A 19,983-nucleotide genomic window follows, 5' to 3' on the forward strand; every position below is an offset into this window, starting at 1 on the left:
CTTGGAGCAGTTTCTTGCGTCAGGAGGTCCTTGGCAGCCTCGGTGTTCAGCGGTGTCGTTATGCTTTCTTCTCCCTCACACGACTTGATGACCACCGGTACCCGAGGTTCTTCCCAAGTTTCCGCTAAAGACGCCGACTCGGAAGCGAGTCCGGTCTGCGGTGACTCGGCAAGGCTGTCGCAGCTCCCGGTTTTGGAGGTTCCGCTCTGCCCTTCGGAGCCGCTCTCCGTGTCTCCCGAGCCTGCCGAGACTTTGTCCACTTGCGAACTTTGAGGCTGCGGTTGGACGGCGGTGACCACAGTGGATTTCGGAGGATCCGGCATTCCAAACATCGAACCCAGTTTCATGCCGAAAACCGATGAGGGTTCTTCCTTTCCGGGTGGTTTCTCATCCTGGAAAATACCTGCAGATAGACTCTTAAATCCGGAGAAGAGGCCCCCCTCCGGCTGAGATGGTTTTGCGTCAGTGGGTGGAGATGGCGAGGATGAAAAGAGGGATCCGATGGATGAGGTTCCTTCAGCAGCGACGGATAAGAATCCAAATTTAGGTGCGGGTGGGTTTGGTATCTCAACGTGGGCTTTGGTCTCAGGCTCTTGGACTTCAGGGGGAGGAAGCACTGTTGCTTTGTCCGAAACTCCAGATGGCTCTTCAGGCTCTTCACGTTTCTCAGATACGTCTACGTCTTGTTCAAGGTTCGGACCTTCAAGACCATCTTGCTCAGGGATGGGACTTTCTTTTCCATCTTTTTTATCTTCATGTTCCGCTTCTTCCAATGAACCTTTTTCGGGAAGGGAGTCCTCTGTTTTTTCCGTATGTCCTGCGGTCTTTTCAGGCTGAGGTTCCTCGGATTTTGGCGTTTCAGGACCCTTGAACATACCAAGAAGGTCTCCAGTAAGGGATTCGGGCGCGATGCTAGTCGGAAGTCCAAAAAAGGAGCTTTTCTGCGGCTGTTGTGCTGGTTTTGGCGCTTGACGGGGAGCGGAAGAGCCAAAGAGGGATCCGGGCGAGCTTGAGAAGAATCCACCCACGCTTGCAGGTTTACTAGGCACGCTGGGGGGGCTGGAGAACATTGACATGAAGCCTGAAAACGCAGTCGGCTCTGGGGGCTTCTGAGGTCCTGGCATTCTGGACCCTGGCATTCTGGGCCCTGGCATTCCGGGCCCTGGCATTCTGGACCCTGGCATTCCGGGCCCTGGCATTCTGGACCCTGGCATTCCCGGTCCCCCCATCGGTGAAGGACCTCTCATTCTTGGTGGACCCGTTCTTGGTCCCGAAGGAACAGATGGTTGACCTGAGACAGGGCAAGGTGTGGGCTGGGGTTGAGGTACATCAGGACCCAGCAGAGGAGACTTAGTACCTTTTTCCAGATCTTCTATCAAGGCACCTGGTACAGTACTGTCAGAGGGTTGCTCGTGTACAGTAGGCACTTTTGCTGGCGGTTCTGCCTGAGTTGGTTCCTCAGTGGTTTCTGCTTTTTCTATCGGTGGGACTTTAGTCACCATTCCCGTCACGGGTTCCCCTGCTTCGGCTCCACGTGCTTCCGCCTCCTCTAGAACATCCTTATCGCCAGTCATGTCTAGTGATTCAGAAGTTGGTTTTTCCACATCAACGGTTTGTTCGTTCAGTTCTATTGGCTCCAAGTGTGCTTCTTCATCTTCACCAACAGTCTTTGAGGAGTTTTCAGGGCTCAGGTGTCTTTCTTGCTCGGTAATCGGTACGTCTTCAACACCAGCTGGCAAATGCTCCACTTTGATCACGTCAGGTTGGACCGCCATGATTGCATTCTCTACATCGTGCTTCAAGATTTTGATTTCTGATTCATCAGCTTCCGTGGAATGGTTGTCGGATGGTTTGTCAACACTCACGGCTTCTTTATCAGGTGAGGTTTCAGTCTCTGGTAGACTGGTAGCAGCTTCCTTGGACTGGTCTTTCGATTGTTTGTCAAGGATCACGGCTTCTTCATCAGGTATGGTGTCAGTCTCTGGTAGACTGGTTAACAGTTCTACATCCGCCGCGACCTCAGACTCGTTTTCAGCGCACGAAGGGATTTTTTCACTTTTGTCCTCTTGTTTTAGCGGAAGTGTATCCTCAAAAGTCTGGTTGAAGCCGTCTTGAGTTTGATCACATTCCTTTTGGTTCAATATGTTAGCATTAGCCCGAGGCTCGGGCTCGGCATTATCTGCAGACTCGCGGGGGGTTGTGTCTACACTTGGGCTGGGCTCGGTCTTGAGAGCGTCCTTTGTCTCTGGGGCATTTGATTCTTCTACTGGTCTTGGCTCCATCTTGAGGGCCTCGGTCCTTTCTGGGGCTTGAACGTCTTCACTTGGGCAAGGTTCCGTCAAGTGAGACTCTTTGTTTTCTGGGGATGCCACATCTTCGCCTTTAGAACTGGTGTCCTGTTGAATGGTTACAGATTCTGGCTCCTCTTTGGACTCCGGCCCGAAAGACGTTCCAAACATGCCGGTTTTGCCTTTGTTTCCGTCGGAGCTCGGTCCCAGCGAGAAGACAGAAGAAACTTTAAAACCTCCTTCAGATTGCTTCTGTCCACTTAGCTTTGAGAACAATCCGGTTTCAGAGGCTTCTGACGTTCCGAGTCCGGTCGGTTCTTTCTGTCCTGCTGCCGGAATCCTCGGTCCCGCCGAGGCGCCGGGACCTCCGAGCTTGGAGAAGAGGCCTGCGCCTGGGCTTTCTTTATTGAAAGAAGAACCTTGGAGGATGCCTCCAAATAAAGAAGATCCAGCACTAGCTGGCGCAGGAGCTCTTGGACCTGATCCCCCTGGCACGGGAGCTCTTGGACTTGACCCCTGTTGGGGTCCAGACCCTCCGAACATGGAAAACAAGTTTTTTCCTGTGGGTTCTTTAGGTGGAGGGCCCCTTACTGGTGAACCTCCTGCAGTTGGGCCTCTTGGTCCGGCTTGCGAAAAACTACTCGAGCCACCAAACATGGAGAACAAACCTTTTCCTGGCGATTCCTGTGGACTTGGAGAAGGTGATGGTCCTTTGGCTCCAGGGAATGCTGGGGTGTTTGACCCACCAAACATTGAGAGTAAACCTTTACCTTGTGGCTCTTGCGGGGTCGACTGGGGTGATGGTCCCTTGCTTTCGGGGGCTGTGGGAGCAGTTGACCCACCAAACATGGAGAGAAAACCTTTTCCTTGAGGTTCTTGTGGTACTGAAGAAGGTGGCAATCCTTTGTTTTCAGTAGGAGGAGGAGCAGTTGGCCCACCAAACATTGAGAGTAGACCTTTTCCTTGTGGCTCTTGTGGGGTCGACTGGGGCAATGTTCCTTGGACTTCAGGGGTGGCGGGAGCAGTTGACCCACCAAACATTGAGAGTAAACCTTTTCCTAATGGTTCTTGTGGTGAGGAAGAAGATGACAATCCTTTGTTTTCAGTAGAAGGAGTAACATTTGAGCCACCAAACATTGAGAGTAGACCTTTTCCTTGTGGCTCTTGTGGGCTGGACTGGGCTAAAGGTCCTTTGGTTTCCGGAGACGCCGGAGCATTTGACCCACCGAACATGGATAAAAGACCTTTTCCGGGCGGTTCTTGTGGGCTTGGGTGAGGTGATGAGACCTTGGTTTCAGGAGAAGCTGGAGAATTTGATCCAGCAAACATTGAGAGTAAACCTTTGCCTTGTGGTTCTTGTGAGTTTGAAGTAGGAGATGGTCCTTTGGCTTCAAGAGAAGGTGTGGTGTTTGATCCAGCAAACATTGAGAGTAAACCTTTGCCTTCCTGAGGTAAAGCTTCCTTGGTTTCGTGGGGTGTTGGAGCATTTGAAGAGCCGAACATTGAGAGTAGCCCTTTAACTTGTGGCTCTTTTTGAGGTAACGCTTCGTTCGTTTCGGAGGACGCTGGGGATTTTGAACCACCAAACATTGACAGTAAACCACTTCCAGTGGTTGAGCCAGGGAGAATACCACCAAGAATTGAGGTTCCAGAATGGGAAGTCATCTGTTCTGGGCTTGCGGTTTTGCTTCCCTCCATCTCTTTGGGCAGTTCATCCACCGTAGCTGTTACGCTATCGTCCGTGGAAGTTTCTTCAAATGGACGGTCTTGAGTAGAAGAATTCTTTTCGGTCTTCTCGTCGAGTTCTTGGAATTCTTCAGAGGTTTTTATATCTGATGGCGTTTCGGCCGTTTTGTCGAGCAATTTGTTGTCCAGCAATAAAACGTCAGAGGTACTTTTTTCCTCACTTGGAGGCTCTGCTTTTTCTTCTTCTTGGGATGATGTCTTCAGCTCACTTGGTGGCTTCTCTTTTTCAAGATCTGCTTCCTGTTTCTCAACAGGCGGTTCACAAAGGGCCACGCCCTCTGCCTTGAGATCCACATCTGAGACGGAGGCTTTCCGGTTTTGGTTTTGTTCATCTGCGTCAAAATCCTTTATTGAATTTTGTGGTAACGTCTCAGGTAAGCAAGGCGTGGTCTCGGTGCTAACGACAGCCGTCGCTCCATCGCCCAAAGATGTACCGTCATCTTGACGTTTAGAATCTTTCTGACACTCTGATAGGTTTAAAGCAGTTGCAGTGGTACCTTCCTCAGTCACGGCGTCTTCAGGTTTTCCGGCCTCTTCTTGAGTTCCTTCATCTTCTGGTGAACTCGCAGCCGAGACAAATATATGGGGTAGTCTGACGTACGGTTGAGGCTGAATTTGATCCACCGTTTTTTCGCCAAGTGACGTGTCCGTCGCGGCAATGCCAATGTAGATGGAACTGGGTTGGCTCGTTTTGTATTGTGATTGATCGCTTCCAGTGTTGAGATTGAGTGTTTGCGCGTTGGGTTCTTCGGAGATCGTTTCAGGTGAAGCTTCGGACAATTGAAGTGAAGGTTCTGATGAAGGGTCTTTGTTGAGGTTGACTTTGGAACACGTGGCGTTGCCCGATTCAATTGGCGGATCTTGAGATTTGGGGACCAGCTGAACTGGGACACTGGACGATGAGGTCTGGGATTCTGGATAGCACGAGCCACCAAGTTTCGAGATGTAGACTTTGTTTTCAGATTCAGAGACGAGCGATGGAAGGGTAGGCAAGGATTTATCCAGAGTTACGGAATCCCTTTGAACGGAACTAACTACCGGTTCTACCCTCACATGGGGGGAATGTGGAACATCAATTCCCAAGGGGGTAGGACGAGACCTTAGGTCCTCGGGTGGCGACCTAGTGAGCTGTGGTGTTACTTCTGCTGCTTTGCAATGGACATGACGCTGAGAACCTAGACTACCAAACATTGACACCAAACCCTTGACTGAAGAGATTCCCGACTGGAGCGAAGGTGTCGAGTCTTGTGTCTGGGGTTCCACTCTAAAATTGGGTTCTCCTGTTTGCTTTAAGGATTTATCCTGAGGAGTCGTGGGTTGTGAGACAAGTGCTGGAGATCCTGGTGTAAACTGGGTAGAACTGGAAGAACTTGAAAGCACATTTGGTGGCTCATTTTGGTGTACAGTGAAGGGGGATCGGCTCGAGTCGGGCCTTGTTGACATTTGAGGTGGTGGGATTGTTCCTGAAGCTTGAGCACTGACAAACATCCCTGAATGGTCTATCCTCTGTTTTTCAGATGATTGGATAATAGCCGATACACGTGGAGATTGAATGTATAAAGTCTGAGACCTCTCAATGGTTTGTTGAACGTGGGGTCGCGTTTGTTGACTTCCTGTCTGACTTTGCATCGGGCTTTCGTCCCAGCCTCCCACGGTTGACTGCTTGATAAGATGTTTAGCTTTTGCAGGAATACTTGGATCTTGTCTTTGCAGCGTGGGGTCTGGTCTTCTCACCAAACCAGGTTCGGTACTACATTGTGTTCCGCTTGGAGGCAGTTGGACCACTTTCTTGGTTTCAAAACCTTCCGCGCAGACCTGCTGATCCGTCCAGTTGACGGAGGGCCAAACGGACGGTGAAGCTTCGAGACCTAAGTTGGGGACAAATTGAGGTTGTGTTCCTGGTTGGACAGCTGTTCCTACTTGGCTAGTAGTGTAACCATTGGGTGAGAATTGCCATATTTCTACAGGGGTGTGAGGTGGGCGGTACTCCTGTGGTTGGTAAAGGCAACTTTGATACAAAGCCGGTGAGGAAAGATCGTCCACGCTCTGAGTCTCACATTTTGAGGTCTCACTTTGAAGATCCACAGTCAGGTCCACCAAACCTTGTAACGACTTCTTTGTCCTTTGGTTTATTTCCCATGGTTCTTTTTTGCTGTTTAGGTTGGTGAAATTTATGGGCTGGCCATCTTCCGCTTCGGCAAAACTCCTGGAATCGTTAGTGTTTTTCACGCCCTCCTTTGCGGAGAAGTCCACCGGTTTGTTCGTTTGCTGGTATTGCTTGGAAGAAAAGAACGCGGGTGTCTGTCCGTGCGAGTTCTCCGTTGCGTTGAGCGCAGTTGGGGAAACGCTTACTTGCTGGGATGCGGTCTTAGGATATATAGGTTCGAGTTCTACGACCAGGGGTAGTCCCACAGAGTGTTTCCTGGCCGTCACTCGAGGACTTGGTTTATTGGTGAGCGAAACAGCTTCATGAAGACCTAAACAAGACTCTGGTGCTTTTATTTCTGTGATCTGGAGCGGTTTTGGGGACATATCCAGGGGTGTCCCTGGGGTGGAAATGACTGAAGAGGACGCTGGGACCATATCTGGTAAAATGGCATGGGAACAATTGGACCGGGGACGAATGGAAACTGGGATCTGTAGCTCGTGAAACTCAATCCAGTCCAGTGAGTCTTGAGAGGGAAGCTCTTTGACAAGCGCAACGCCCACGGAATGATTCCGAGCCAGTTGGCGGGCGCTTGGTTTCCCTTTCATTAAGGGAATTCCTTTAGTCAGCAGGTCTTGCGTGGTGGCGGGTATTGGGCTTTTCGGGCCGGCTGGTTTGGAAGACATGTCAAGGGCAGCCGTGACAGAATTGGCCGGTGCGGAGGGTTCGAAAGGACGCCCCGGCCGTGACGACACCGTATTGTGGGCTCTCGCAACGTCTCTGGTGGGTGACCTTGTTTCATAGTTTTCGGGTAAGGAATGTCCCGAGGGGAATGCCGTCACTTCTCCAGAGGACAAGTCGAGCGACTCCTGCTGACTCGGATGAAGGTGTTGTCTCTCCGGACTTGCGGGTTTTCTCTTTGTCAGTGAAAGTGCTCCAGAAGAGGTCTCGGCGTCTTTTGACAGACTTTTAGCACCTTTTAGCGGGGGGTTTTCCCGCTTTGCGGACATGTCCAGGAGCGCTTTGGCCGCCTCACTGACCTCCTGGTTTTCAAGAGACAGGGTTGGAGTAGATGTCCTCCTGCTGTCGGTGCAAGGTGGGTGAGACAAACAATTTGGCGAGGACATATCTAGTACAGCTTGGAACAGGTTTGCCGGCTTGGTCACATCTTGGCTTTTGATAGTTGATGCCGTTTGAAAGCTTGTTCTTCTACCATCCACGCGGGAACTGTCGGCAGGTGAGGGCGATTTCGCTGGCCTTTGTACATTGGATGTGAAATTTGCCAGCTGTTCTTCAATGTGGCCTTGCTTTGGAACAGGACTCCTTTGAGGAGAAGACGTCCTGGATTGCAATGAACCAGATTTCGCTGCTTGGCCGGAACAATCCAGTTGACGGATCTCATTCCGTGCCGATGTGCCGTCTTTATGCAGGTCCACGGGTGTCCCCGGATACCTGGATCTGGTCTGACGACACGGTGATTTTTCTTCGGGCGTGCAAGGGCGAGAAATGTTTGCGTTATCCCCCAAAATCCATTCCCCGGGTTTCTTCTCTTTGGTAAGATCAACCGCCACCTTGTCAGTCAAGACCACGTTTACCTCTGGTTCCTGACATTTTTTTAACTTGTGTTTAGAGAAGTCAACAAGTTCTGATTTCTGGTTCGGGGTTTGAATAGCCAGAGGCTTGTTTTTTTCGCTGGTGGCAGAAAAGTCCAAGACTTTGTGGCCTGACGGAGCACCGGATGGACCGGAGTAACGCTTGGTGTTGTAGAGTTTGCCTTCATCGTTGGGGTAGGGATTCAGGATGTGTAACTTTGGGAGTGGTTTGTCAGAATGGTCTGCAACGGCGGGTAAGACAGCCGAAGGGGGGATTTCCCTTGCACCGCAAATCCCTGACGACGGCGTGTGGGTGCTTTGTGGAAACCCTCTGGGTTTATCCGTCTGGGATGGCTGTCTTACTAGCCCAGGTCTCGGAGAAGGAGACCTGGGCGTAGAAAGAACCGAAGCCGTTGGCGACGAGGGAGCTGTATTTTGTGAAGGCGGGAGCTGGCTTTTCGGCGGAAGCTGGCTTTTCTGGGGTTGGGGTATCTTAGACCCTGACCGGGTCTCGGGTTGGGGTATCTTGGACCCTGACGGGGTCACGGGTTGGGGTATCTTAGACGCTGACGGGGTCTCGGGTTGGGGTATCTTAGACCCTGACGGGGTCTGGGGAAGCTTCCTGCCGACGTTTGAGGACACCTTGCTATCGTACACAGTTGGAGACGAGGGAAGGGGGTGAGATTGACTCACATTGGCAATGGAGGACTTGGAAATGTTTTTTCCTGAAATCGCAGAGCTTGTTTTTTGTGGAGATTGCTCCACCCTTGTGTCCTCCGCGTGGCCAATTCTAATTTCGGGGATCGGCTGATGTTTGGGAGATATTGGCCCGGTGGACCTTGGAGAGGGCGGACTAGGGGGGACACTTTTAACCCCTTGATTGATCCAGTACGGTCCTCCGTGAGCGGCCTTAAGGGAATTTGTCGTCAGGTCGGCCGCTTTCATTGGGGTCTCGCGCTGGTTGCCGAGGTTTTCGGCGTGTCCCACCACGACCTTTTTTAATTTGTACGCCGTGAAGTCCAGCGGGACTTCTGCCTGGGCGGAAAGAGACTCCCGAAACATCTCTGAGAAGCTTTCCAAATTCATGTTCATGATTTTTTGTCCTTTTCTCAGAGCCGAGGTGAGATCCTCTGGAGCGTCGGCCGGCCCGGGTCCGGTGCCAAGCGGTTCTGGAGCCCAAGGACCTTTCTCTTGGAGAAAAAGTGGGATTTTAAATCCACACAAGGTTATTTTCTCCTTTTCTTTCTGCGTCAGAATGTTGGCGATGTTCTCCGTAATGTTGCTGAGCGTCTGAAGGTCTTCTGGAGCGGCGCAAGCATAAAAGTGGCGACCGGCTCTGTCCGTTAAAAGAGAGTAAATAAAGCCCTCGTCGGTGTACACGAAATAACCGCAGTCCCCGGTTTCCGCCGGCCACCACAGCCCCTGATCCAGGAGCGAAAGCCACTGTTGGTACCATTCCGAGTCCCGGAAAAGCAAGTCGTCGTAGTCGTCGAGCGGGGCGGAAGCGGCCGATCTGCTTAAATCCACGGCACCCTGCGTTAGATCCACGGGACCCTTTTTGGTGGCCAGTCGTTTTAAAAACTCTGTGGCCGATTTCAAACTAAAGTCCTCGACCGTGGCCTCTTTGAAAGCGGCTACGAAAGCCAAGTCCGTTAAGGAGCGACAGCGGTTCAACCCGCCGTTGGACTTGCACCCCGACAGATTTAGTCCCCCGCCGTTCATAATCCAGGGTTGTCCTTTGCTGCCAGATTCATTCAGATGCTCACAGCTGGTCCAGGACTTCCCATCCCTGCAGCTCATGTCAAACAAAATCGAGTCTTCCTCCCGGTCCAGGAAGCGATTTCGGCTTTGGAAAAGCGGGGCGGTTTGATCTTTCCACGGATGCGACGGCACGTTGAAATGACCCAGGTCTATTTCTTTAAGACCGGGCCAGGCGTGACCGTCCCGCTGGGACGCCCCGGTGCCATCTGTTGGAGGGGCTCCGGATGGACGGCCGAGGACCCGGTGTTCGGCGTCCAGGGCCTCGGCGAGGGCGTAGTCGTTGAGTTGCTGCCAGAGGAGCGCCTCGATCAGACACTGGTGCTCGTAGAGCTCCGGCGGAATGATGCCGTGCTCCGTAAAGTTGAACAAAAGGTCCGTGTAGCCGTACTCTCCTTCCGTCCCGTATAGGAGACGCTGAATTTCTTCCAGGTAACGTTGGGTGGGGGACACCGTTGGGGTTTTCCAAACTGGAGCTGGTGGTTTTTCGGAGGGGTTGGCGGGTGCAGAGACTGGAAGCGAAGAAGTGATTGCCGCTGTACTGGATGGAGTCTCGTCCTTGGTTTTGGGCAAGAGGCGGTTCAGGAGGCCTTTTTCTTTTTCTGGAGCCGGGGTGCCGGTGTCGCTGGGGGCGCTTTTGAAAATGCTGGACAACAGACCGGGAGACGAGGCGCTCGTGGCGCTGGCTTTGGTTTCGGGCTTTACGCTGACCGAGGTCTTTGAGGGTGAGGGTGACTCTTCTCTGCCACTGAGCAGACCGGTGAGGAAACCCTTCTCTGGAGCCGGGTCAGGGGTGGAGTGCGACTCCACTGGTTTGGTTCTCTGAATCTGCGGGCGCTGAATCTGTCCTGGGCCAGGTGGTTGCTCCTTGTTTTTAAGTTTGGCTTGGTCAGTCGGAGACGATGTTTGCTCCACGTTAGTGGAGATTTTGCTGAGAAGGCCGGAAAATAAGCCACCTGATTCAGATGTGGCTGGATTTTGGCCCCGCTGAGGAGGACCTGGGGTTTTCGACGCCTGCTGTTCCTGAGGTGTGCTTTCGCCAGATGCCAGTTTCAGAAAGCCCGAGAGCAAGCCCCCGCTCTGACTAGGTGCTTCTGTGGTGGAACCTTGAGTATTTTTTCCTGGCGCCGGCTGTTGCTGCAGAGTTGGTTTTGGACTCAACAGTCCAGACAAGAAACCTCCTTGTTGACCAGGCGGTCCTGAATTTTCCTGAGATCCGGCAGCGTTGGACTTGGGACCCTGTTGAGTCCTTGCTTGCAAGCTGGGTTCTTGCTGGGTGTTGTCGCTGGTCAATTTACTCAACAGACCTGAGAACATTCCACCTTGTTGCGGTTCGGCCGCGGGGGTAGCGGGCTGTTGGGGTATCTGGTTTTGCCTACGAAGCGGCTGTCTGTTGGAAGAACCGGGAGGTGCTTCCTGTTGCTTCTGTCCCGGAGGAGGACCCGATGAAAAGAGTCCGGACAGGAATCCTCCTTGTGGATTAGGCGGTTGCTGGGTTGTCTTGGAACCTACTGTTTGCGGTTTTTGCTGCTCCTGTTGACCGCCTGGCGGAGGGGCGGTCTGTGGGGTTCCCGCATCTGCAATTTTGCTCAGGAATCCAGTAAGCATCCCCGCGGGACCGCCGGAGGGCGGCTGCTGTGGGGGGATTTGGTTTTGCCGATGCAGATTCGGCCTGGCGCCCGCCGGCGGGGGTGTCTGAACCCCCGGCGGGCCGCCTCGAGGCTGGTTCTGCGCTTTTGCGGAGGCTGGGTCTTGGCTAGCGATTCCAAAGAGGCCCGAGAGGAAGCCCCCCTGCTGAGGGGCCGTTGATGATGGCGTTGTGGGTTCGACAATCTTGTTAAAAAGCCCCGACAGCAGATTACCTGATTGCTGATTGTCCGACGGTGCGCCCTGAGTACCCGAAGGTTCTTTCTTTTTGTCTTCCCGGTCCACGTTTACCGCTGTTTGCTGGTCAGAGGTAGAAGTTCCCAAAGAACCTGATTTGTTTTCTCCAGATGGAACCTCAGACTGAGCTAGGTTTTCTTCTTTTTCACTCATTTGGGTCATTTGTTTCCCGACATCCGCCTTGATCTCCTGACTAACTTGATTAACGGAGTCTGTGGCTTTTTTTAAAAGCCCAGACAAGAGTCCACCCATCGGTGGTTGTGCACCTCCGGATTGAGGTTGAGCAGGCACTTGACCAGATTGCTTTTGTGGGCCAGGCCCAGGCCCAGGTCCAGGGCCCGGTCCAGGTCCAGGAGCCGGTGGCTGATTTGTCGGGACGGATATATTGTCAGAGGCAAATTTGAAAAATCCAGTTAACAGTCCCGCCGACGATTGCGCCGCAGGGTTCGGAGTTTGGGAAGAAGGCGCCGAGGGTGAAGCAAACAGGCCGGAGAGGAGTCCTCCCTGTTGAGGCTGACTCTCTCCTTGGGTTTGCGTTAGCTCTTCGCTAGGACCTACCTTCAACAACCCGGACAAAAAGCCTCGAGGCTCTGGAGTTTGCGCTGGCTCAGTTTGAATTTTTGAATGATTGTCCGTCATTGTTTCTGTTCCATGGGTAACGCCCCCCTCCGATGGCTCGGCGTGTGGTTTCGTGATATCGCTGGGTTTGGTGAGGGTGACGGTGGGAGTCGCTGGAGTTTTCGCAGGTTCCTTAGCCGGTTCGCTTTGAGCCACTTTGAACAGATTTGAAAACCAGCCCGTTTCCGAGTTCCCTTTCGGGGTGCTTTCCATTAGCGCGGCGCGAATGGGAGAGGGTGTTCTTGCCGGACTCGGGGACGGACTCCTCGACGGTACACCGGCGGTCTCCCCGGTGGCAAACTTAAGAAATCCAGACAGGGCCCCTCCTGGGGGTTTGGCTTCACTTGCACTTGGAGGATCTTCGCCAGAGAAGAACGGGATCTTGAGTTTGCCGCTTAAAAAGGATTCCTCGGGCGGATTGGGACTTGGCGACGCGCTTTCGGAAGTGTTTGAGGACATCAAACTGCTGAGAGATTTTCGGAAAGGACTAAATAAGCCCGAGTCTTCCGGGGTCGCTTCGGGTAATGTTCGGTTCCTCTGCGGAGTCTCCAGTAATTCGCCAGAGGATTCAGTCTCTGGGAGAAGCTCTACTGATCCGCTTTCCGTGTCCGGAAAGAGCTCGACGGAGCCGCTCCCCGAATCCGGTCTCGGTTGGATCCCTGAACGGTCGTCGGGACTAGGGATGGGGCCGGTGGAGTCGTCGCCGGCGGCTGACGTTCTTTGCGTTTCTGACCCTTGAGGGGACGGCTCTCTCGTTGGGGGGGCGCTGGAAAACAACCTCATTGGGCTGAGCCTCCCCAGCACGGATTCCAAACCAGCAGCGGGCTGGTTCGCGTCTGTGGACGTCTGGCTAGCCTCAGCTTGCCTGGGGGATTCCCGCGATTGGAAAGGTACCAGGGACTGCAGTGAGAACTTATTCTCCGTGGGGGGGTCCTGCGAGGCGGGTGGGACGATGGCCACCGGTGGGGAGGTGCCGCTGCTTTTGGGAATGAAGGAAAGAAGCTTGGAAATTCCCGATTCGCTTTGAGGAGTCGCCTTGGAGGAGGCGGACATGGCGTCTGCGGAGGTTTCCAAGGTCTCGGGGCTGCTTTTTGGGAGTGAGGAGAGCAGTTTGAAAATACCGGACTCGGCTTTCGGGTCGGCTGGAGCCTCGTCTTCCTTGCTGCTTTTGGATCCGGCGATTGTACCGAACAAAGACGTCATGACGTTTTTGAGTTTATCGACTTTTGCGTCCTGGTTTTTGACCTCCTCAACTTTTGCGTCTTGGTTTTTGACCTCCCCGACTTCCGCGTCCTCGGTTTTCGGGTCCTCCCTTTTGCCGTCCTCGGGCCGCGAGCTCGGGAGCGAAGGAAGTTTTCGCCCGGTGGCTCTCTGCTGCGACTCGTAGCTGTTGAGCTCCTCCTCTTTGACGGCCAGATATTGCGAAACCGAGTCGACTAGACACTTGAGTTCATCCATGGGGTCCACGTAGCACTCGCAGGGGTCCTCCTCGGCCAAGAAGCCAGAGACCGGTCCTCTTCTGGAGCCTCCCAGATGGGAGGCGTACCCACCCGGGTAGCGGTACGACTCGTAATCGCAGGGGACATCCGTCTCCAGGAACATCAGGTCTTCCAGTTCCTCGTCCGAGCCGAAGGAGTACTGCATTTCGTCAGAACCCACCGATCCGAATTGGCTCCTGATCCTGGCCTCCTCCCGGGCCGCCTCCTCTTCGCGGAAGGCCGCGTAGCTGTCCTCCAAGGCCGTCTTGGCCCACAACCTGGTCTTGAAGAGCAGACCTTCCCGGTCCATGTGCCCCTGGAGGCGTTTGACCGACGGGATGATGTCGATCTCCGGAGGTGGCGACTCGTCCTCCGGGCTGCCGGCTTGCCGGTACACCAAGCGGATGTCGGCTGCGGCGGCATAAGCCGGCGGGCGGCGGCGTGCCGCGCGCTCCTCGGGCGAGAGGGCATCCCATTCCACTGCCTGGTAAAACCTCCCGCCTCCGGATTTGGGCGACGCCTTGGGCGGCGTATCGGCGAGGCGGTAGATGATGCTCTTGTCGTCGTCCTCCCACATCTTCTGTTCCGCGTCCAAGTAGTCGTCCAGGATTTCCGAGTCGGCCACTTTGTACTTGCCCTCCCAGTCCTCGACGCCCATGCCCGAGTCCACCGGGACTATTCTTACGCTGCGCCTTCTCCCCGACCGCCTTGGCGGTAAAAGCGCGTGAAAAGAAAGATGGCGAAAGCAAAGGAGGACAGCGCAAAGAAAAGAAAAGAAAAGAGAAAGCGTTAAAACAGAAAATGGAAGGAAAGCGCCGTCTTTGGTCAAGATAGTCAAAGTAGTTCAGATTTAGGATTACCCGGAGGACCGCAGGTCGTGGTAGTCCCTGTCCAAGCTGTGCAGCGAGTCCGAGTCCCGCGGGGGGCGCTGGTGCCGACCCCCGACGGGGTACTGGTGAGCTGAAGAATTGCTCTGCGGGGTGGTGTAATAGCGCGGGGGAAGCGAGCGGACGGCCGCTTCGCTGTCGTGGTCCCCCATGATGGCGCTGTCGTGGTCGTCCAGAGCTGTGGCAATGAGGACAAAAAGGAGGACACGTCAAACCCTCTTGAAAAAAAATTTGTCACAAGTCTACAAATTAGGGCCACGGTTGAAAAGACCAAAATGGTGGCCAAGATTCGAACTCTAAAGCCAAAATTCAGACTTTTACGTCAAAATCTTGGTCATCTTTTTAGTCCTTCTGTTTCTTTTACCCTTTCAGTACAATAACATTTTTTGTTTGAATAATTTCATTCCAAAGATTTGATCCATCTTTGTTACAATCCTTGAGTAAAGATGCAAGGGATTGAGGAAATAAATGCTTCTCTCTGGTGGTAAAGATGTGTATTGCAGCTAAAAAAATAACAAATGTTGACTCTAACTTACGCTTTTTGACTCCTATTTACAAAGTTCAAATATTACTTGAAGCTCAGTTTGAAAAAAAAACTGGAAATCACGTAGTGGATGATTTGATTTCCAATTTTTAGGAGAACCTTTTTTTTGCATCCCCTCCTTACGTACTTGGCTGGTTCGTCCATCCGAAATAACTCCAGCTGCCTGGTAGTCAGCCAGCGGTAAAAACCACAAGAACGACAAGAAGAAGAAAAGTCACTCAGAGGAAGTAAGCGCCACTGAGGAAGATGAAGATGGATGATAACGACGAAGATGATGATGAGAATGATTTTCTTCCAAAAGGAGGAAGAAAGAAAGCAAAGTGGAGGACAGACACACTGGAAATAAAATGGCATGATGTCATAGATTTGAGAAGAAATTTGGAGTGGGCACCCACATGTCAAAACAAAAGTATGATATGTATATTTAATACTTACAGCACTGCGAGGGTGCAGACGTCAGGCCTCCCCTACCATCATGCGGTGGATACTGCCACAAAAAAGTCACATTTCATACAAATGCTAAAATACTGTAGCATTGTTTCCCAAACTTTTTCGAGCGGCGGCACACTTTTTGCAGTGAAAAAAATTTCACCATCTGAAAGTCTTTTAATTTAAAATGATGTATATGCTTTATTTATTTTAAGACATTAATAAATCATTTCCTTATAATGTTCTCTCATTTTTGTGTGTTTCTTCACATCTTTCATACAAAATTGGGTCTTTTTTGGTCAATTTTAAAGGGTTTTAGTTGGTAGTTTTGTGAGGATTGTGGAACCAATTAGAGAATTTACATATAAAGTACACCTCTACTTACGAAATTTTCAAGTTGCGGGAACAAGTCAATTTTGTAAGTAGAAGTATGACTGTAATGTCATATTTTTAATCGCATACTTTTGACTTTTCTCACAATTTGAATCTTGTAATAGTATAATCTATAATTTAACGTTCATCATGTTTTGATTTTAACCTTGTAATAGTTCAATTTTAATCTGGTTATATTCATATTCCTTTTTCTCTCTGAATATTACATTGTATGACAATTTATGGCTGGTTGGGAAACACTGCTGTAACATGTGAACAGTTGACAAAATGATAGTTTGCGCCTGCAGGGGGCAGCAAAAAGCACAAAAGCTCAGGTGAACTCACTTCGTCTATGTTCATGTTGTTAAGGCGATCCAGTTTACGGCTCCAATATTTGGCTTCCTGCTCTGGAATGTCTGCTTATTAGAAAAAAAAATCACAAATATTGGCATTATTTGGTATCTTTTGGGACTTGAATGAATGGCAGGTGAAGACCTGAAACTGAAACTTAATGTGCACCAACCAAAAGGCATTTCAAATCGGGCGTCCAGCAGGACTTGGTGACAAGTGGGTTTGGTGGTCCCGAAGATCTGGTCTTCCCTCATCAGGACCTCCGAGTCCAGAGAAATCCACTTGCCGGGACCCTCCTGAAACAAATGGAGGACCACAAGTGGTTGGCGACCGGTGGCGTGGCGGCCGTTCCTTCCCTTAGCGTTCACTCACGTACGCACGTACGCACGTACTTACGTATACGGTACGTGTATCATTACCTCGTTGGACTGCTGAATGGCGTCGAGCGGCAGCAGCGCCGTCCCGATCAAAGTGTCCCAAATTAAACCCTTGTTCCATAATTCCGCCACCAAGCCCGAATCCCGCTGGCTGATCTCGCTACAAAAAAAAATGAATACAGTGGCATTTTTGGGGGTTTTCATGACATCCAATCTTTTTCTTGTAATGTTTCGCGGCAGCAACGACTAATAAATACTATCTTTAGACATCTGTCGTTCCAAAAACTGATGTTTATGGTTTTCTCATATAATTTTGGTCCAATTTAGGTGGCCTCCTTTTGATTTTGGATCATTTTCTGTTGATTTTAGGGCATTTGCATGTCACTTTTTATTGATTTGAAGGCATTTTTGAGCCTCTTCCTGCTCATTGCACATTTCCTGTTCGTTTTGTGGCCATTAAAGGACGTTTTTTTTTTACGACCAAACAAGAGTTCACAATAAAAAATATTTTTTATTGATCTAGCGTTGAAAATAGTGATTTTTAAAAAGATTTTTAGCGTCAAATATGATTTGTATTTTTTTTTTATTGTGACAAAAGCATTGGCTGCCAGTGACAATTCAATTCAATTAAAGTGGGACGTGACTTTTAGGGGCTTTTGTTGATGACTTTTCTACTCACAACATGAAGTCTTGTTCCCAGCAGGGCTGGTTGCCACGCACTGCCACCGTGGTGCTCTTCACATTCTGGACCTTCAGTGTCACGTAAGAGTTGAATTTATCTGGGGGGAAAAATCATTTTTCAAAAATGACAAACACGCAAAAATGGACCTTGCCTAAGGGGGCGTGCGCTAGCTAAGTCTAATTCAACTATCGTATTGGCCCGAATATAAGACGATCCTGATTTTAAGACGACCCCGTCTTTTTCAAGACTCAAGTGAGCAGTACAACCAGGAAGTGGTCTGGTTTATCATCCCTAGATAAGATGGCGGCGCACTGAGCGAGCCACGGCAGGCACAATTACGCAAGTTTTTTCACGTTTTATGCAAGATACGCTTTAATTTTTTCCTAAAATTTCATTCATAGACGTCAAAATAAATTTTGTTTGCCGTTTTATCAGTTTAGCTTTATCTCTATTCTGAAAGAAATGACCATATCGGCCGCATTGTCTTGCGTTGTGGCGTTTCGTCTTTGCAGTTTTGTGCATGTCAAGTCTAATTTGTGCGCATATAAGCCGTACCCTCGATTCAGTCATTTTTTTTGCGACAAATACGGCGTATATGCAAGAAAATACCCCCAAAAAAATGAGCAGCCCTGACTTAGAGGAACCAGTTCCTAGGCTAGTGACGTAACCTGAATTTCCGCCCAAGTCAGATTTACCTGTTAAAGTTGAAATTGCCGTCAAAATACTTTCAAAAGGAAAAGCCATTAGAAATAGAGGCCGTACTATTTGTAGTTCAGGTTTACAATAGTTTATTGGCGAATAAAAGCTATTGAGCTAGCAAGCTATTGAAAATCAAAGCTAAATAGCCAACTTGTCTGCCCCTCCCTCTCCCGTCAGACGAGTGGTGTGTTCAGGAACAACCTCGGAAAACACGGCGCTCGACAAATCAGCATTGCAACGCGATTCATTACTTCGTCGTCCTTATTTAAAATATAACGACGAGTTGGAATTCAAACGGGCGGACGTGAAACTCATTAACTAGAAAAAAAAATCCAAGCGATTGTCAGACTAATTTAGCAAACGACACATTTTCCAGGCCAATGGCGCCTCTGGGGATTTCAGCGTCCGTTCCCGCCAGCGACCAAACGTATCATTTATTAGCAAAAATCAGATCAAGTTTTCTGAAGTAGAGCATCAGACTGGGACAAGTTTAGTGGATTAAAGTTTAGAAAGGAAACTTGGACTGACAAATAGTTTTCTTTCTCCAGAAACACAAAAAATAGGAAATCTCATTAAACTGACGTGGGAATTTTTTCCGCCAGATTCTTTATAATCGAGGGAAGACTGTACACTATTTGCATTTTTCAATGTTTTCCTCCCAGTAACGATATATTTGGGGCTAAATTGTGGCTTTTTTAACCGTATCAGATGAAATCATGACTATTTTTTGATCAATTATCCCTAAATGCAACCGTGAGCTACGCTTCCACAAGTGTTCTCACCTGAAGGTCCATGGAGGTCAGCTTTCTTCACTGTGGGGGAAAACAGAAGAGAAAAATGGGTTATTTTTATAGCAACACTCACAATGTGAGACAAAGCTTCAATTGCGCTCGTCTAACCTCAGCAGTCCAAATGTGAAAAAGTCAATTGGCAATTAAAGATAAAGCGGTTATCGCAGTCGAGTTTCCACACAAACCCGCTTTGACAATTTATTCAAAAGTGGCGGCCAAGTGAAAAACACGCAGATTAACGAGAATGCAAATTAAAACGGTGTCTTAAGTAATATGAACTATCGAAAGAATCGAGATATTTTGACATTAGAAGCAATATGGCTGCCACAACATCTTAAACTTTTCATAATAAAGTTGTCATTTATGTCATTAAAAAGCATCAAGTTCTCATCACAATAGACTTATTTATTTTTTCAAATTGAATCATTAGCATTTTGCATTTACAAAGACAGGCATATTAATAACTTCCTTATGATATTGACCCTAATAAAGTGCTTTCAATTCATAAAATATCTCAGAAATAGCACGTGCGATGGTTTTTCTTAATATTTTTCCTTCAAAGTAATACATTTGTACTCCTATTAAAACCATGAATATGGAGGTGAAAATTGGGAACCAGGGTGCGGCTTATACGCGAGAAATTGTCAAATTCAACCATTTTACGGCCATTTTAAGGGTACGGCTTATACGCGGAGGTGGCTTATATGCGAGAAAATTATATAATTATTAAAATCATGAATATGACCTAAAATTGGGAATCAGGGGACGGTTTATAAGCGAGAAATTGTCAAATTCAGCCATTTTAAGGCCATTTTAAGGCTGCGGGCGGCTTATATGCAGGTAAATACGGTAAGTCGGAGGAATGGTTGTCACTGTCAAGCGTTAAAAGTTCAGTCATTCATCAGGTCAGTCGGGCCGTCGATTAAACGTCGCTAAAAGCGGGTCACCGGTGCGCACGTGGCGGCGATTGTGTGACAGCGCGGCAAGCGGTTAATCCCCGCCCGCGGGATAATGCCTTAAGAGCTAGCCCGACGTGGGATGGCTTGACAAAAGTCAGAGATCAAGAATGATTTTTGTCCAAAAAAAAAAAAAAACCACACAACTCCACCTACAGGAAATATTTGTAATCTGGCCAAGCAATTGAGTCTTGCATGGGATTAAACGCTCGGAGAATTATGACGTCATATTCTATCATGCGCTGGCACGCTATGCCGAGAAAGTCACGTAAATATATTTTTAAAAAGCAATAACAGGATTTTTATTTATTTATTTATTTTTTACCCCTAATTGTGACCATGTAGTCCAATTAGCGGGCCGCTATTATTAGCATGAGCATCTTTT

The 19,983-nt window shown here is 49.8% G+C and overlaps 2 protein-coding genes across 9 annotated transcripts in view; both read right to left on the reverse strand.

The window, feature by feature from the left end:
* The window catches only part of LOC144074603 (uncharacterized), a 43,020-nt gene extending 34,835 nt beyond the window's left edge, over positions 1-8,185 (reverse strand). For 7 of the 8 annotated variants that reach the window (XM_077601113.1, XM_077601118.1, XM_077601116.1 and 4 more), the window contains exon 1: positions 1-8,185. In XM_077601113.1, coding sequence (XP_077457239.1) covers positions 1-7,307 — 7,307 coding nt within the window. In that variant the 5' untranslated portion in view covers positions 7,308-8,185. The other variant, XM_077601119.1, reaches the window with a different exon arrangement.
* The window catches only part of LOC144074306 (uncharacterized), a 25,149-nt gene continuing 12,639 nt past the window's right edge, over positions 7,474-19,983 (reverse strand). Inside the window, exons 3-11 of the mRNA XM_077600672.1 lie at positions 18,634-18,663; positions 17,150-17,249; positions 16,513-16,630; positions 16,266-16,389; positions 16,088-16,158; positions 15,377-15,428; positions 14,371-14,575; positions 7,633-14,217; positions 7,474-7,549 (exon numbers count right to left, since the gene is read on the reverse strand). Coding sequence (XP_077456798.1) covers positions 7,474-7,549; positions 7,633-14,217; positions 14,371-14,575; positions 15,377-15,428; positions 16,088-16,158; positions 16,266-16,389; positions 16,513-16,630; positions 17,150-17,249; positions 18,634-18,663 — 7,361 coding nt within the window. The remainder of the gene's footprint in view (positions 7,550-7,632; positions 14,218-14,370; positions 14,576-15,376; positions 15,429-16,087; positions 16,159-16,265; positions 16,390-16,512; positions 16,631-17,149; positions 17,250-18,633; positions 18,664-19,983) is intronic.

The sequence above is a fragment of the Stigmatopora argus genome, chromosome 5, assembly GCF_051989625.1.
Source record: "Stigmatopora argus isolate UIUO_Sarg chromosome 5, RoL_Sarg_1.0, whole genome shotgun sequence".
Classification (NCBI taxonomy): Eukaryota; Metazoa; Chordata; class Actinopteri; order Syngnathiformes; family Syngnathidae; genus Stigmatopora; species Stigmatopora argus.